Source organism: Lissotriton vulgaris, chromosome 6 (genome assembly GCF_964263255.1).
Source record: "Lissotriton vulgaris chromosome 6, aLisVul1.2, whole genome shotgun sequence".
In the NCBI taxonomy this organism is placed as follows: Eukaryota; Metazoa; Chordata; class Amphibia; order Caudata; family Salamandridae; genus Lissotriton; species Lissotriton vulgaris.
This window is the reverse complement of record NC_141694.1, coordinates 124,573,857-124,592,164: the sequence shown is the minus strand read 5'-3', so window position 1 is coordinate 124,592,164 and position 18,308 is coordinate 124,573,857. Positions and strand designations below refer to the sequence as shown.

General features: G+C 41.7%; 1 protein-coding gene across 1 annotated transcript in view; it reads right to left on the bottom strand.

Annotated features, from left to right (window-relative positions):
- PLB1 (phospholipase B1) overlaps positions 1-14,341 on the bottom strand; it is a 604,804-nt gene extending 590,463 nt beyond the window's left edge. Inside the window, exon 1 of the mRNA XM_086926127.1 lies at positions 14,199-14,341. Coding sequence (XP_086782253.1) covers positions 14,199-14,259 — 61 coding nt within the window. The 5' untranslated portion in view covers positions 14,260-14,341. The remainder of the gene's footprint in view (positions 1-14,198) is intronic.
- Positions 14,342-18,308: the final 3,967 nt, after the last annotated feature.

Sequence of the window (18,308 nt, the reverse complement as noted above, 5' to 3'; positions counted from 1 at the left end):
CTAGCATTGCAGGGGGGGTAAGGGTAGGCTGATCGAGCTGGGCACAAGACCGGGGTGCCAGATACTTGAGGGAGGGAAGCATGTCAGGTGTGTGTGGGATGGCGCACCACTCACCATGGCTATGGAGCATGTGTGGTGAAGGGGGAGTGTTGGGGGCACGTGTTAGGTGGAGGGAAGGGGTCGGAAGAATGATGAATATGGGTCCAGGTGCACAGTCATTTAATGCATACAGTAAAGTTGGTAGCATAGAATGTTAGCCTCCTGTTCTCCCCCCGCAGCTCCGCTGTCAAGTGCCACCACTCCACCACTGTGCTCTGAGCGCTGTTGCTCAAGTAGGTGTTCGAGGCCCTCTTCCACCCGCAGGCTTCTTACTGCGCCTCATCCATGGTTGGCCAGTGGGTGTGCCTTGCCCTTCTGCTGGCCGCTGTTGTCTGTGTCTGTCTTTGTGATGTTTTTTTCTGTATTTTTCTGCCCATTCTCTGTCTTCCTTCTAGCCTCCTCACTTTATCTCTGTTGTGTCTTTTATTGTGCCTACAATTGTAACTGTGTTCTCTCTGTCTTTTATTGTGCCAGTAATTGTACCTGTGTTCTCTCTGTATTAGCCGTTTTTCATCTCCATGCCCGTTTGCCCTCTGTACCCTTCCCGCTGCTGCTGCCCCCATGGCCCCCTGCCCCCTGCCTGTTCCCGCTTCCAACCTCCAAGCTGCGATTCCCTCCCTCACCCCTCCCCTACTTAATTATGGCCGCTGTGCGGCTGCGCCGCCGGCCGCTGAAAGCATGCCAAAGGCAAGCCCGTCTGCGCTCGTCCACAAACCGACTGCGAACTGACTGCGGCAAGTGCCAAGAACCCTGGATCTACGACCCCCCCACAACTACAACTCTGCCGCCTCCCTTGCACTCAACCCTGGCAGGAACAGCAACTGCCAGAGATCGCCGCCGAACTCCTTCCAGTCCTTCACCATGAACAGCCCCCCACGACCACTGAACCCACGCCAGACGCCTGTACCACCGAAGTCCTCCTCAGCTTGCGCTCCCCACAAAGACATGCCATGGAGATCTGAAATCTGCTCGACACCCTCTCGCCAGAAGTCGCCTTCATCAAAGAAACATGGAACAAGGCCACCTCCACCCCCGACATCGGAACCGCCATCCCCGACGGATACATGATCCAGAGAAAGGACTGCCCCCACTGCCCAGGAAGAGGACTCTCCACCACACACAAGAGCACCCTCCGACTCTCCACTTCCAGCATGAGCGACCCCCTCTCCAACACAGAGCACCTCCACTTCCATATCCAGACCAGCCTCAGAACCATGCTGCTCTGGGCCCTTGCCTACAGACTCCTGGGCCTCGCACCTCTTCCGCCACCAACATTGCTGACCTCGTCGCACCTCACGCCATCGCCTTCATGGACTACATTTTCATCAGAGACCTGAACTTCCACCTCGACAACCGCAGCAACCCTGACTCCATCACCCTCCTGGACAACCTGGACAACTTCAGACTAAAACAGCTCATCACTACCCCCACCCGCAGAGCTGAACACATCCTCGACCCCATCTTCGTAGGAGGGAGAAATATCCACTCCATCCACATAACGCAGCCCCTCTGGACAGACCACCACTGTGTGCACTTCATCTTCAACACCACCACCACATCCAAACCTGCCCTGCACCCGCCACGAAGGAACTGGAGTAAGATCACAGAGGAACACCTCAACACCACCCTTCTCAACGACCCCCATCCGCCACAACCAACACGAACTCTGCAGCCAAAGACCTATACCGCTGGATTTCCAGCTGCACAGACAAGCTCGCACCCCTCTGCCACCCTGTCAGACAACTCCCCCTGAAGGCTGCCTGCTTCACCACCAACCACCAAGAAGCCAGGTGCTCCTGCAAACGCCTCGAGAAACTCTGGAGGAACAGGAAAACCACCGAAGACCAGAACACCTACAGGAACACCATGACTGAATTCCACCAGCGCATAATGGACCTTCATCAAGAACAAAATCCACATCAACGTCAATTAAGCAAAAGAACTCTTCAACGTCTTATAGCAGTTCACCAGAGAAGCCGCTGACGTCACACCATCCCAGGACCTCTGCAACAAGCTCAGTTTCTACTTCCACCTGAAAATCAAGGCCCTCTATGACAATTTCAGTGAACAGACTCCAGACACCACTCCCCTCTTGCCCCCCAACCAGCCCACCATCACCTCCTGGAAACCAGCTACAACCGAAGACACCGCCTTGACTATGAAGAAGACCCCCTCAGGAGCCCCCACGAACCCCTGTCCGCTGCTCATCTACCACAGAGCAGCCGCCGCCATACCACCCGAACTATGCCGGGCCATTAACGCCTCCTTCGAGTCCGGCATCTTCCCCGATGATTGAAAGCGGGTAGAGGTCAAGCCCCTCCTCCATAAACCCTCGACTGATCCGACTGACCTGAAAACCTACCGGTACATCTCTCTCCTTCCCTTCGCAGCCAAAGTCACTGAGATATTCGCCAACACCCAGCTGATCACCTTCATCGAAGAGAATGCCATCCTCGTCTCCTCCCAGTCCAGTTGCTGCAGCAACCACCGCTCCAAGACCGCCCTCCTCGCCGCCACCGATAACATCCGCATGCTACTCGACCAGGGCCACACTGCAGCCCTCATCCTACTAGACCTCTCCGCAGCCTTTGGACAACATCTCCCACTGCACTCTTGCAGCCAGACTCCACGACGCCAGCATACGAGGACCCACCCTTGACTGGATCCGCTCCTTTCTCATTGCAGAATTCAAAGGATCACCATTCCTCTCCAAACACACAAAGATCAACTGCGTAGTACCACAAGGATCGCTCAGCCCCACGGTCTTCAACATCTACATGACCCCTCTTGCCGCCATTGTTAGACAGCATGGGCTCAGCATAATATCCTACGCAGACGACACCCAGCTCATCCTCTCCCTCACAAAGAACCCCAAAGACACCAGACTCAGAATGAAATCCAGCCTGGAAGAACAACAGCTGCCCTAAGCTCAACTCGGAGAAGACAGAGATCCTCACCCTTGGACTCTCCTCCACCACTTGGGACAACACCTGGTGGCCTTCCGCCCTCGGAAACCCACCTACTCCATCAGACCACGCCCGAAACCTCTGCATCATCCTAGACTCCTACCTCACCATGACCCACCAGATCAACGCCGTTGCCTCCAACTGCTTCAATTCCCTCCGCATCCTCCGCAAGACCTTCAAGTTGATGCCCCCGAATGCAGAAGGACCCTCACCCACGCACACTCATAACCAGTAGACCTTACTACAGTAACGCCCTCTACGCCGGAATCAACAAAACCCTGCTACACAAGCTCCAAACCATCCAGAACACCGCAGCCTGGCTCGTCCTCTGAATCCCATGACACAAGCACATGACCCAGAACCTATGAGACCTCCACTGGCTACCCATCGAGAAGAGAGTAACCTTAAAGCTACTCATCCAAGCCACAAATCCCTCCACAACATTGGACCCAAATACCTCAACAAAAGAGTCTCCTTCCATGTACCCAAAAGGAACCTCCGCTCCGCCGACTTCGCCCTGGCAGAGACCCCATGCATCCGCAGACCCAGAGCAGGTGAAAAAGCCTTTTTCTACATCGCAGCAAAGACCTTAAACGAACTCCCAGTCAACATCAGACGCTCAACCACTTTTCACACCTTCAGGAAGGGCCTCAAGACCTGGCTCTTTGACTGATCCAGAGCTGCACCCCCTAGCGTCTTGAGACCCTCATGGGTGAGTAGCGTGCATTATAAACCCCTGATTGATTTATTTATTGATTGCCTAAGGGAGACCCAGTTAGCAGCAAGGATCTTTCCCCTTTGTTAGTTTACTGCAAATACAGGTGTGGTGAAAAAGGGAGGAGGCGTATTTTCTCCTTGTGTGAAAGGATACTATTTGACTGAAGTAGCTTTTAATAGAACATTATTCTGAGTAATTCCCTGAAGGTATTTTCCTTTAATGCAAACAGGCCTAATAATGTTAAGAAACTTTGGCCAATTGAAAACTGGATTTTAGCCGAGAACCCGGCAGCCATTTTGATTCAGGAGACTCACATCCCGGCTGTTAAATTGTCGGGACACTCAATGTTTAAAAACTGTCATCCCAAGCTGCTCATCACGGCACAGCTGTTTTTTTTGTCAAAGTGGGTGGGTGGAGAACTGGTTAACAGCGCCACGATACGGAGGGTTGCTGGTGCTGGGTTAGCTGCCTGGTCAGGGGAAAACTTTTCACATTTGCTAGCTTTTATGCTCCGGTGTAAGATAGCATTACTCTGTATGTGAATTTGTTCCAATCACTTATGCAAAACCTGGGGGGTGTTGATTATTGGCAGAGATTTGAATGTGCTGGGGGAGTGGATTTCTAAGGCAAAACCAAATTCTCTGAGAATTATTAGGAACTTTAAGGATATTCTTGCTTAAATTGACTCCTGGATGGCAGCATGCCCTACAGAAGCTGCATATACTTGCTTCTCGGAGAGGTTTCATGCCTAGTTTTCTTTTTTAATTCTAGATTCCTTAAATATAAAGTGCAAACCACTATCCCTAAAGGGTTCTCCGATCATGCAATGCTCAGTCTTGAGCTCAAAGTGAGTAAATCTCCGCTGGGCCCTGAACGATGGGTGTTAAATAAACAATATCTGCAGGAGAAAGGTTGGGTACAAATACTTAAAGATGAGGTCAGGGATTTTTTTGCAATCAATGATTAGACCGTACATGAGGGTATAGTGCTGGATGCCAAAAAGGCATTCATGAGAGGGAGGATAATAAGCAAGGATGCAGAGTATAGCCTCAAAGCCAGAAAAACAAAGGCAGATTTTAGAGCAAAAGGTATCGCAAAGCTAAGATAGGTTTTTGAGGAACTCATCTAGGGCTAATAAAAATGTGTTTGAAGCTGCCAGACAGGCAATGAGCGAAACATACTATGCTAAATGTGCCACATTGACTCAGATGCTCTCTCAAAAAGTGTATAAAGAAAGCAACTTTACTGGCTCATTTTTAGCATTGCAGGAACTGGAAAAAGTGGCCAAGAATCGAATAGATGCCCTGAAATGTCCGATCACTGGAATAGTAAGTAGGGATTCAGAGAAAGTGGGAGAAATACTGTTAAACCATTATTGACAGATTTGCTCACAAAATCAGTCACTTGAGAGAGTCTCTTTAGAAAGATTTTTAACAGATTGCGATTTCACAGCCTTAACTATAGAAGAGGGAGCTGATATGACTCAACCCTTTTCTAAAGAGGAACTATTGAGGGTCATTACGAATCTCCAGAATGGGACAGCCTGTGACCCGGATTGATTCCCTGGAGATTTTATTTTTACATTTCAGACGTTTTAGTTTTCCCTCTTTTATCTTTAGCTACTAGAATGCTACAGGGAGACGACATACCACCTTCTTTCTTTAAATGAAATGTTGTAAGTTTCCTGAAGAAAGACAAGGAGGCTGATGATCCTAATTTGTACCGCCCTATCACACTATTAAATACAGGTTATAAAATAGTGACAAAACTGCTCGCAAATAGATTTAGCTCAATAGCTGTGGGTTTGATTCACTTAGACCAAAATGGCTTTTTAGCAGGTAGACAACACGGGACAAACACTCACTATTTGGCGGATGCTCTGGATTTCTTTGCGGTTAATAATATACAGGTCCTGGTGTTTCTGCTAGAAGTGGAAAAGGCTTTCAATGTAGTGGTCTGCGAAACTTTATTTAATATTCTCACCAGAATTGACATTTTATCACATATTACGGGGCTCATATAGAATATGTATTGTAAAGCCGAAGCTGGTGTTATCATCAACTCAGCAGAAGTAGGCCAAATAAAAGTACTGCATGGCACAAGGCAGGGGTGCCCACTGTCCCCTACCCTTTTTGCCTTCTTTATCGGGCCACTAGCTAGAGCAATCTGAGTATCCAACCTCCACTCCCACAAATGGATAAGATAAAACTACATGTTGATGACATCATGCTAATTTTAGATAGTCAGAAGGAGACTCAAGAAAAGTTTTTTGAGATTTTCGGTCAATTCAAGGCACTGGGAGGGTATAGAATTAAAAGCGAAAGACAGAAATAATACTTTGTGAGTGCACTCCAGAGGTTGTACTTCCAAATTAGGCTGTTTGTGTTAACTCCCAACCAAAGCGATATTTAGGCATAAGGTTCTCTTCTAAAATTGAGAAATTGTACAACCTTAATTTCTCTCCTCTTCTCATAAAGGTACAAGACTTTTTCTCCCTGTGGATCGCCCTCCCTTTGACTATTCTAGGGAGAGATTCCATTATCAAAATGTCAGTCCTCCCTTTATTTAATTTCTTATTCTCTTCTATTCCGTACATTTTAACTACCTATTTTTTTAAAGCTACTGAGTCCATGTTCTCATCCTTTATCTGGCAAGCAAAAGCACCTAGAATTGCACTTAGAACTTTATATAAATCATGGGAGAATGGAGGGTTGGTGCTCCCTAATCTTAGAGATAATTACTCTGCCTATTTTGCACAATATGTGTCTAGATTCAATACTTTATGCAGTTGATTTTTAAAGAGTTTTATATTCGAGACATACTAAAGATAACTAAGCTACCTAAAAGAGTACACTACAAGAGCCTGAAGTGGCTCTTTCGGAAGCGTGGTAATCTCTATAGGAGATATCCCATTACCCAGATCAATGCGTGTAACATCCCTCACTGCGGTTGATATGGGACTAGAGGGAAAGTTTTCGCCTGAAATTGTTCAAAAGTGGGGTAAAGCAGGAAATTGGAAAATATCAGACTTACTCAGGGGAGATGGATGGCAAAACTCAGAGTAAGGAAAACAGTGTATACAGGATGACGTTCTCCTCTCTGGCTCATTCAGAATACTCAATAAAGTTCTGTTTGATTTAGAACTGGGCCAGATCCTTAGGAGCAGAGAGGTGGCATTTACTTTAAGTGGTGATGGTGTTTTGAAAAAGCCAGGGGAATGAAAAAGAATGTTTTTAGTGTGTAAGGGCCCTGAATCCACCCAAAAAGTGAGTAAAGAAATGGGACAAATATGAAGACCTTGAAATAACCGACAAAATGTGGAAAGAAGTCAATATATTAAACTTTAGTGTATTAAGAGGGGCCAGTTGACGATGGATGCTTTTCTTTTCTAACTGGCTTTTATATAGAACCCTAGCCATTTTAACATATATTAACCCCGCTCTCCCAGGTAATTGTCCACGGTGTATAGGGCACTCCCTGGCAAACTGGACGCATGTGATCAGCCACTGATCATCCATACAGGGGTCTGGACTGAAATATTTTAGTATCTTGTAGGTGTGGGGAACGTCAATTTGGTTCCAACTACTTGGCTTAGAGTCTTGTGGTATGACCCGGGACTGGGTCTTCCTAACAAATGTGTAAAATTGTTATATATTGGAACAGCTGTAGCTCGAGCTCTCTTACTCCAAAATTGAGGAACACAGATAATCCCCTCAATGACAGATTGGCTACAAAAAATTAGACTACTTAGAGCTAGTGAACAGCTATATGCAATACGAAAGTGGGGGAATCAGGAAATTTGAGAAACTCTGGGGACAATATTTTCAATCTGAAGATATAGGAGTAGTTTAAAAGGGGAATGATCAATTAAGTTAAGCTTTTACCCCTCTACCCTATTGCAGGCACTATATGAACTATTCCACTTCCTTTTTTTCTCTGATTTTAAGGCAACTGCATTTATAGTATTTATAATATTCTCAGTTTTGGTGATATTTTTTATCATAAGATGTGATACCCTGTGTATTTATTGTATTTATATTGTACCTATTGTATTTATATGTTATGAATTTATATCTGTTTTGAAGACTCCCATCTATAATTTATGAGGAATGCTCACTGTAAGTTATATCTAGGACTTTGCAACAACTGGATCCTAATAAAAATACATTAAAAAAAAACAAATTAATGTTGGGTTCACTTAGCAGATAATTAGCTTTTCCCACTTTATCCTTGTAAAAGATACGAGGTACCACCAAGAGTTTTAGCTTTATGTAATTGAAATCAGATTTTAGAAAAATCCATCAATCTAATCTTATTTACAATATTTAATGAGCTGAGATAATTGCCTGACAAACTAAATTTAATTTGCATTTTCCGTATTACTGCTCAAGATTCTACGCTAGACGCATAGCAAAGGGATGTTTGTTAAGAAATAAATCCTTTACATATGCAGCTGTCTTAGACTTTTTCTTAATCTTTATTTGTCCATTTTCAACTGTATGGAAAAAGACAACAGAAACAACATACTGTATCATGGCATATCACATGACTTCCTTAGCATTCAGTAAGAGGAATGCACTTACAACACAGTAATTTAGATTTAGAAATATGGCGTGTCAATTAGTTGACTGTGACGTCCTAACAAATAGCACACGTATATTTGTCACTTCTGCCATGTCTATGTTCAGTATCTCCACCCTCCAGTCTCAGCGATTGCTAACTCTCCCAACTATCCCAGTTATCTGCCCGTTAGACACACAGGGTCGCACAAGTATGCGACAGTGGTCCATCAGACTCGTCCGAATCTACTATCCTCCTGTTGGCCAGGCTCGCTGTGGGGTCAGCGAGCTTGTAAATTATCTCTGCCCACTGTTCTAACTCAACCATAGCTTTGTCATCATTTCTGACTGCTTTCAGGCACCTCTCTTCATCCAGTGTCCAATCTGTCATGTCATTCAGGCAGACCCTGTGTGAAGGCTCTCTCGCCGACATCCACTGGATCCCTACGCAACATTTCCCCAAAAGAAACCCTAAGGTAGCAAACCTGTCAGCATTTTATCCTTCTTGGGTCTTCTGAGAGTGAGGGTCATAAGCGTCACTCTTCGTAAGGTCTCAACTATCTCTTGCTAGTAGTTCCACACAAGCCCACACTCCCAAAACATGCGCCTTAAGGTTGGTTTTTCTGTGCTACATTTAGGGCTGCTTGGGCACCATTGGCAGATGCCACATTCTTAATAACAGGATTAACAGGTGAACTTACACATTTAATACCTTAAACTTTTTGACCTGGCAGTTCTGTGAGCAAAGCTGCAGTTCCAGTCGTAGGTGCTTTCCCCAGATTTACAAACACATTGCGAGGAGGTTGTGTTACTTTTTTTTAACACAAACCCAATGTAAAGAGTTGTGCAATTTAACTCCAACACAAATCGCGATTCGTGTCCCGAAAGCTACCCATTAAAAAAAAATGTTGCTTACCACAATGCAGACACCGGTGCATTATGGAGCAAGGGTGTCTGCATTGGCGCATGGCAGTCGTAAGTGCCCCAGCACAGGGAACAAGCAGAACAGCTCCACATCATAGTAACATTGACCCTTTTCTTCTTTCTTCCATTCACACAACACAGTGCAGCAACTTTACTTACTGTGCTAGGTCTATGTAAATCTGGGCCGAAGATTTAAAGCTTCCTCCAGTCAACAAAACAAACACATATTTCCCACAGTAGTTCATTGACTGAAAATGTAATCCAATGCAATGATAAGGTTCAGCGTGATTAGCCAAGTCTAAATCCTGCCAGGGAATCATTTGTTTTCTGTAGCTCATTCCTCAGACTTCCTGAATAGAAAGTGGGCACAAATTTTCAATGACGCTTGCATTAAACAAATGAGTCCATTGTACAGGCAGGAAGGACACCCACCCTCTCACGCCTGCTTCTTAGACAATACCTTATATATCAGTTAAACTTTTAATTATTCTAACCCCAACCCATCCTCTAAAGTCATCCTACCCTCAGGTTAACCCCATCCCTTCACCAACGTCAGTCATCACCCCAAATTTAACACTGAGCAGTAGTCAACCTCTAGACAGCTTCCCTTACACCGTTGTCTTACACCGCTCCCTGGAATAACCCAACCCAGATCCTAATGTTGACCTTCCCATACCTCAATATTTTTACTTCATCCTGAACTTTTACCCCAATTCTAATGCTAACATTTATCCCTACCCATCCCTCCTCTTACCCCATTCCTCAAACCATGCCTTACACTGACCCTGACCCTTTACATATTCTAACAATAAACTTAACCCTCATCTCATCGATTACCCTTAGCCTATCTTATACATTTTTCACAACTACTTTTCAAGTCTTTGTGTAATCTAGATTATTGTAGTCTACTTTTGTAGATTGTTGTCTTTACTGTTAGATTTTACTTTTTTCAATTTAATTTTTACTGCAAATCATTGCATCACTACCAGGAGAATCTAGAAAGAACAGAGAGCCCTGGCCATCTACATAGCATGATTGGATCATATGAACACAACAGAGACAAATGATGGATAATGGAGGACCTTTACAATTTTCCTTCGAATATCAATGATGTACTACATTGTTTTAGGTGTTTTACACTGAAACAAGAAACGTGTCTGTCATTAAAGGAAGCTGAGAAAGGGAAGAGGTGGATTTACGTTAGCATGGATAAAGGTTACGACAATAGAGAAGCTACCCTTGACATATGTATGTAGGGTTTCAAAGGTCTGGCAGGATGAGGAAGGCTCAGATGTGCTAACAAACTCTCATGAGCAAGCATCCACACCGGTAGTGTACCAGATGACAACAAAAACAACCTTAAGTAAACCGAGTTCTAGGTAAGGTAAGGAAGCCTCCTGTAATTATTGGAGGACATTTAATGTTGATGGATCAAGCAAGTCAACTCTAGAAGCAGCCAAGGACGGGTCTGTTATTAACTTTTTCACTATTCCTTAGTATTCTTCATCCAAGTGTACATTTTTGGATTCTTATTTTCATAGATATTTATATAATGTGTTTATCCGTTTACACATCCCAGGTCGGATTACCTCTCATTGATATCTTTGGAGCACATTCCAAACACTTTCTGGAGAACTCATGAAAATTACACCATATGGGGTGTCCAGCGTATTTCAGATTTGTAAGAATGTATCATATTTAAATGTTACAGAAATTCCTGCATGCAGAAACCTAATGCAAATATGCATTTACATATTTAACTTTTTCTTTTTTTTTCTTTAATGAGAAACGACAATTTATGAAGAAAATATTCACCTACACCCCTACACCCTACTAAACATGGAGGTGTTGGCAGGAGTATTGCCTGCCTTTGAGGGGTTTCCCTTTTTTTGATTGTAGGACCATCCAGGAACACCCACAGATCCGTCTCTAAGTTCATCGTCTACACCTTGCTGGTAGAATTTCCATATTCACAAAAGCCATTTGTAGTAATAAAGCATATTACGAGTTTGTCCATACAAATACATTTTGTGCCAACTGGGGTGTGCAGAAATGCCTTTGGGATGAGGTCCAATATGCTTTAATCAACCCTGCCCTTTTATCACTTTTAGCAGAAACAACAGATGCAGGTTGTACCCTTCCAAAGGTTTAGTAATGTCGCCTAGTGCCCACCCCACATCTAGGACCCTCATGAATAAATGCTATTCCCCATATAATAAGTAAAACACTGTGATACATCAAAATGCAACGGACACCCACAAGTTAATAGGTTTGTGAGCATAAGTTTGTGGGCATCTATGAAAAAGATTTCAGGGAGTTTCACACCCTGGAATAGCAGAAAAGCACCTGTTAAAAGAAGGGGAAAATGCTTTCACAAGGTGGGAAAAGGAAGTGAACACATTTTATGAGAGGGGGGGGGCAGGAACTTCTTACATTATATGTGTATTTGTAAAGCGTACTTTCACCCAGAAGGGTATCTTGGAGCTGAATAACAGATATTTATTGTTACCCAACTCAATGGTACTCAATTTATCAACCTCAGAAGGATGTAAGTCTCAGTGGACCCACCAGGATTTTAACCTGTGACTATGAGGTCAATCATAGACCCTTACAGTGTACACCTTAGTCCACTAAGCCACCACGCCCTGCGGTATTCTTCAAAGGTAATTACTCAGGGCAAAAATCCACGAGTATTTTTTTGGTACATTTCATTTAGTAGAGGGGTACTCTTTGAATTTCCAAAATTTCAAAAGTACATTTTTAACTTTTGCAAGAAGGTCTTCAGGTACTGGACACTTAAATAAATCTGCTTTTGTTTTACAATCATATTTGCATGTGAAAAAAACAAAAATCTTAACAAAATATTTTTCCAGACGTAGGTTCTAAAAATCCATGCCTCATACAGATTTCCAAGAGAATACTTGGAAACCATAGTTCTACACAAAGCAAGATATCCTGATTAGGAGATCCACTTGTTTGAAAATTGGCCTAACTCTACTTTTGCATGGTATACACTCCCTCCCGCTGAATATGATTGATATATGATGCAGCAGGGTTTAGGGAGATAATGGATATGGACGGGTGGCACAAGGTCCTTTGGCTCAAAAGCATAAAGAAACTTCTGCACGATTTGGACCTCGAAGAAGAGTGGCAAAATAGAACTGCCCCGCCCAAAGCAGAAGTCAAGAGGCTGTAATGGCAGTGAGTTGCTAAAAATTATCTCCTCAACCCAAGAATAGGCAGGCTCACAGAAGAGTTCATGCAGCATAAACTTCTTATCCGTTATGAGCTCTATCTAGATTTTATACAAAAAACACACGATAGAGCCCTCTACTTTGAGTTTAGGACAGGCACATTTCTCACGAGAGAGATGACTGCTCAGTGGAAGTCTCCCCGTCAAACCACAGCTCTTTGCCCAAGTTGCGAGGCTCCCACTGAGTCGATTGCACATTTTATGTTTGTCTGTCCAGCATATAAAGCGGCAAGGAGGTGTTGGCTGAAACCAATATGCAAGGAGATGGGCACTGGCAGCCATCGAGCGGCACTGCGTATCTTAAAATCCGACACTCTGGATCTCTACGCCTGTGGATTAGCTAAATATCGTAAATGGGCATGGAGCATCTGAGCGCAAACAATGAAGGCTAACTCCTGAAGCATAAAATCTGAAAATGGCCGTAGTCTCCAGTAATGCTCCTTTTTCTTGTACCATTACGTAGTTGCCAAGACAACTTTTTAAACTATTTATCGCTTATTGCTTCATGAACTAATAAATTTTAAAGCTCTTTTTGTATATTTTGTTTTTAAAATATGTGCATTATGGTCTACTCTGTATACTTTTTATATTGGATTGTATAGCTTTTAAGATATTTATTTATCGAGATAAAGCTTTATGAACTGAACTGAATATGATAATGTTCTTTTACCTTTCTCGCCCTAGAAACAGATTTACAAAAACGTTTTTTTAAGGTACATTTATGCGTGCTCATATATTTGTGAATTCTACAAATTTCAGATTTTGTAGGAATTCCAAAAACCTTTGCCTGGCCATGCCTCTTCATACCTCATTTCCCACCTCTATCCTTCCTCTTTTTTTCCTGCGCCTCCTGCAGGTACGCGTACAGAAAATTACTCTAGGTACCAAGACTTTTCCTCAACCATAAGTGCATTTTCCTTGAAAATCCTCAGTTTGTAAATTAGTACTTCCATTATGAAATATAGATTAATTGTATGTACTTTTACCATACATGTCTGTCCTGAGCATCTTTAATCACCTGACCCTACTGAACCTCAGTCACCTGTTTTAAAAGGATACAGTAAAGTATATTGAAGCTTGCAAAGTGCCTAGTGTGCATTTTACAAAAGACCAGCTTTACTTACTTTAATAACCTCATAGTGCACTGAAGCATTTACAATGGATTATGAAGCCTCGCCCAGGTGGCAAGTTCACATGTGCCTGCACATCTATAGCATTGCAAGATTGGTGCATTCACAGTACAGCACCCCTTTCCTAGTGTCACAAGCAGAGATGATTCTTAATCAATTACATGTGTGTACGCAAATATACCGACACATGCCCACCCTTCCACACCCCACGGCCCTGCCCACTTAAATTTATCCTGCTGCCATGAATGGAAGCACCATCTCTAACCCCTGCAGTCAGAGAGGTGGATACCACATCCAAGGAAGGAAGCAGGCATGCAAATTGCCCACTGCATACAGAGAAATGTCCTAAACAAAAAAACAAAAATGCTTAAATCATTTGAGTCCCTTAAAGTGGAATGAGTGAGTGTGTGAAACGCTTGGCCCTAACTACTGTTTCTCAAAATACTGACATCTAAGCTTGTCGTTTAGGATTTAAATTTAACCAGTTGGCTCTAAAGTTGCAAAGGACATAAATGACCGTAAACTTGGAGATTCTTAGAGCAGGCCTACCTTGCGTGCATAACAGGCAGAGGAAGATGAGGGGGATTCTGGCCCACAGCAGGAGCAACATGGCTGCCTCTCAGGTGGTGGTTGGCAGCAGAATGAGGCCTCCAGCTGGTTTGCCAGGGATGGTAGCACTCAGTCTGTGTCCTACATTTATAGTTGAGCAGTGCTAATAAGTCAGCAATTGTAGATTCTGTTATCAAGTTCACCTTTGAGTGTTCCCTGCGATCAGTGCACTGTTATCTGATAAGTGTAAACATCTCTATGCTATGCTTGTAAATTGGTATCTCGCACTGTAAATTCGATGCATCTATTACTGTAAGGGACTCAGTCGTGTGGGAATTAAATAAATATATATCTTTATCAGAGTTTTACACTATTGTAATACAATAAACAATCGATGTGTTTGGGCTCTCGCCCACACAGTATCCATGCCTCTGGAGTCCCTCAGGGCGGATGGCTGACATAATATTGGAACCAACAATCTTGGGATAAAAAAAATCAGGCCAAAAATATCGATTACAGCACATTGTTTTCCTATATTTATAATGGTATGTACAAAGATATCGGAAAAGAATATAGTTTTACACTACTATAGTTAAAAAACATACAAAAATATTGTTTTCAATGTTTTTAATGTATAGCTATATATAGTTTAACATATTGATTCTTAAATATTTTAACTTTTAACATCAATATAATCTAAATTACATATGTTTATTCACTATTAAATACTGTATAAAATATATACTTACATCAGCACATGTACATATATATGTGTGTGTAAATGTATATATATATAACTATATATATATATATATATATATATATATATATATATATATATATATATATATATAGAAACACTATTATTAAAATATGTATTTTACATCATAATATTTTTTGTAAGTGTACTGTTATAGAAACGTATATGTGTATATGCATATATGTACATGTACAAAAATAGAAGAAGCGCACTCCAGTGCACAAGGAACGATAAGACAATCGATTGTGTTGCAAAGCTTAATCCAGTGTGGACACCATATAAGCAACCCACGCTTTTCGTGCCTTGATCACGGTTTGAGAATTTAAATAAAAATGTAACTGAAATAAACCTCGCTGTAAACATAAAAGCCGGGCAGGGGCTCATGCATGTGCGCTTGATACAGTAATGGCAGCAGCGGCCATTAGTAAGTGTGGCTAATAAAGTAAACCATTACAAAGTATATCATATAAACATTGGTCTGGTGGTGTAAAACGCCCCAAATGACCAAACAATAGTAAACAGTGTGAACCACATACTAATGGCAAACTCAAAAGGTCTTAACAATAGCAGTACAATAACCATACATTGCATTTAGGATAGAGCAAGGACATGCTGTGGTGTATCAAGTGATATCATCTATAATCCTGAAAAGGGGAAGTGCAGGTAATTAATAGCTAATGTGATTTGTTTCACTACAAGTCTGGCAGTACCTACAATAGTGGAAATCTTCAAAACATTCTAATGAGGGTGGGTATCTGGTCAAATTACTGCATTCCTGCACATACAGAAGGTACCTATTGCAATGAACGTCATCCATCCAATTCTGCCCCAGTATGCAACGTTCAAATGTGTTTGGGCATCTGGTCAAATTACTGTACTACTGCACATATGAAAGGTAGTTATTACAGTAATCGTTGTGCCTACAATTGTGCCCCAGTGGGCCCTACAGGATTGGACGTCCTTATCACCAGTGATGCCATACCTCGGATAAATGCTGGTAACTACAATTGAACTTAATAGACTAATCCCAACTGGACAAACAAGTTGCCTGGATTACCGAAATAGAGGTAAGTGCAGGAAATTACAATTGGGCCCCAGTGGGCCATTCTGATTTAAGAAGGGATAAGTACATAACAGATACCATAGCATATAAAATTTCAAAGGACATCCTGTTTGGCGCCACACATCATATGCATTAGATAATCACAGAAGAAAATAAGGAAGGAGAAGAAGACAATGAAGAAGAAATGATAACAGAAAACTCTGCCTTCTCTCATTGGTTCCCACAGACGCATAGAAGAAGAGAAGAGATTGATATGGTCCCAGAATCAGTAACAGGCAGAGGTGTTGAGTAGAAGGTAACATTCACAGCATAGCCCCCAACCCCGTGTGAACAAAAAACCATGTGAAACAGTCAATTTAAAACACTGAATATTAGGTGGAATAAATTAGCAACATCTCCATATGAACACAGGCAACAGTCCTAGTATACATATGCAGTTGTAGGTGAGCCTAGAATGAAAGACAAATGTAGGCCATCCCAAATAGTAATGGAGGAAATAATCTATAGGACCATGCAATGAAGTTGATGCTCAGAAAAAATATAGAGAAAGAGATATGTTTTGGAGAAATGCACAAGAAGCAGTGTACAAATAAAAACCAGAAGGGATGGATGGTGCACGCTCACACCAATATTGTGGAAACATTTGAAGAAGGTTTTCAAGTTCAGGCCCACAAGTGTACAGACAATTCCTCATCTTTATTAAGTCCATTTAGAATTTTGGTGTTGAGTTAAAGAATATATCTCAATTTAAAACGCCTAAAGATCTACATACAATGGCCACCCCCGGGTACATGGTTACCCTGTCCAAAGCGAAGTATTTCAGCAACCCATTATTACCATCATAGGAATTGACAAAGTGCAGCGCTGCAGTGTACTGCTTGTCCAAGTTTTTATGACCAGCATATGTTCCAACTAGGCAGAGGGTCTTGCCAAAATACAGTTTGTTGCATGCATATATCTCCAACTGTCAGTAGCCAGTAGGTAGCTATAGTTAGGACCAGCTTTTCCCATAGACAAAGCGTTTTTGTTTTACCAATCACTTTGGCGCTGTTTGGCAAATCCCATGAAAGTTTCAAAACAAGTTGGACACTAACTCAAACTGGTGTGAGGAAAGTTTTGAGAGGATTCATGAAGCAGGGGCCAAGATATACAGATATAGATTTATACAACAAAAATATTAAATCAATTTCAAAACATTTTTTATTAAATATAACAAATTCCAAATCCTGATGTTTTTATTATAAAAAATAATATATATATATATATATATATATATATATATATATATATATATATATATATATATATATATATATATATATATGAACAAAATCTTCTAATCAGCAAACCAAACTCCTGCAATGAAGACACGGACCCAAGGCTGCAGTAAGGGAGATTTATTTCAACCTCTCAGGCGACGCGTTTCGAGCAACTAGTGCTCTTGATCACACACCATACACCTGGTCAGCAAACATTTATATACATTTTTTTACTACGTGATGCTCCACCTCCTTTGTGAATCACATGGTGCATAGACATAGATGAAATACTCATCAATACTTCTGGTAAGTGCACACCCATATAAACTTAAAGGGCACGGAAAACAATATAACTGCATGAATGCATAAACCATTTCTTTCTCATATTCCACTATTGAATTCTGGAGTCATGACAAATAACATCATTAATAAAATAATCCAGCATAAAATTGAAACAATGTATATACACGTAGAAAAAAATATATATATATATACATATTTCCTATATACACAGATTTACATATAATATATCTATATACATCTATATTCACAATTTAAATATATAACCCTCCAAGTTTCATGACTTAATATCACAGTACTCAATAATAATATGTATACTGGATTTCAGAATTCATATATGAGATCATAATTCATGTTGAATATATCAAGGGTGCTCCAAGTGCCCATAATATTGGTCAAACCCTAAGTGATTACTGAAATAAAAGTTGTAACGTGATAATATTAAAACAGTGAAAGCAGAAAAAACCTTTTTGTTAATTACAAAAAGTAAATACTCATTAATATGTACATGGTATTGGGAAGAGAGTTTAACAATTTATGAAGCTTGGTATCAGCTTTAATTTTCATTTTAGTTGAAATTTCTCAACTATTTCACCCAAGGTGCAAGTTGACGCAGTTAAATTTTCTGTATTTCATACGAATTCTATAGTTCTGGAAGACCTTTAAAAATGAGATATTAAAAAACCACATAAATGTTTGTTCTATATCTACCTTTGAAGTAGCCTGTA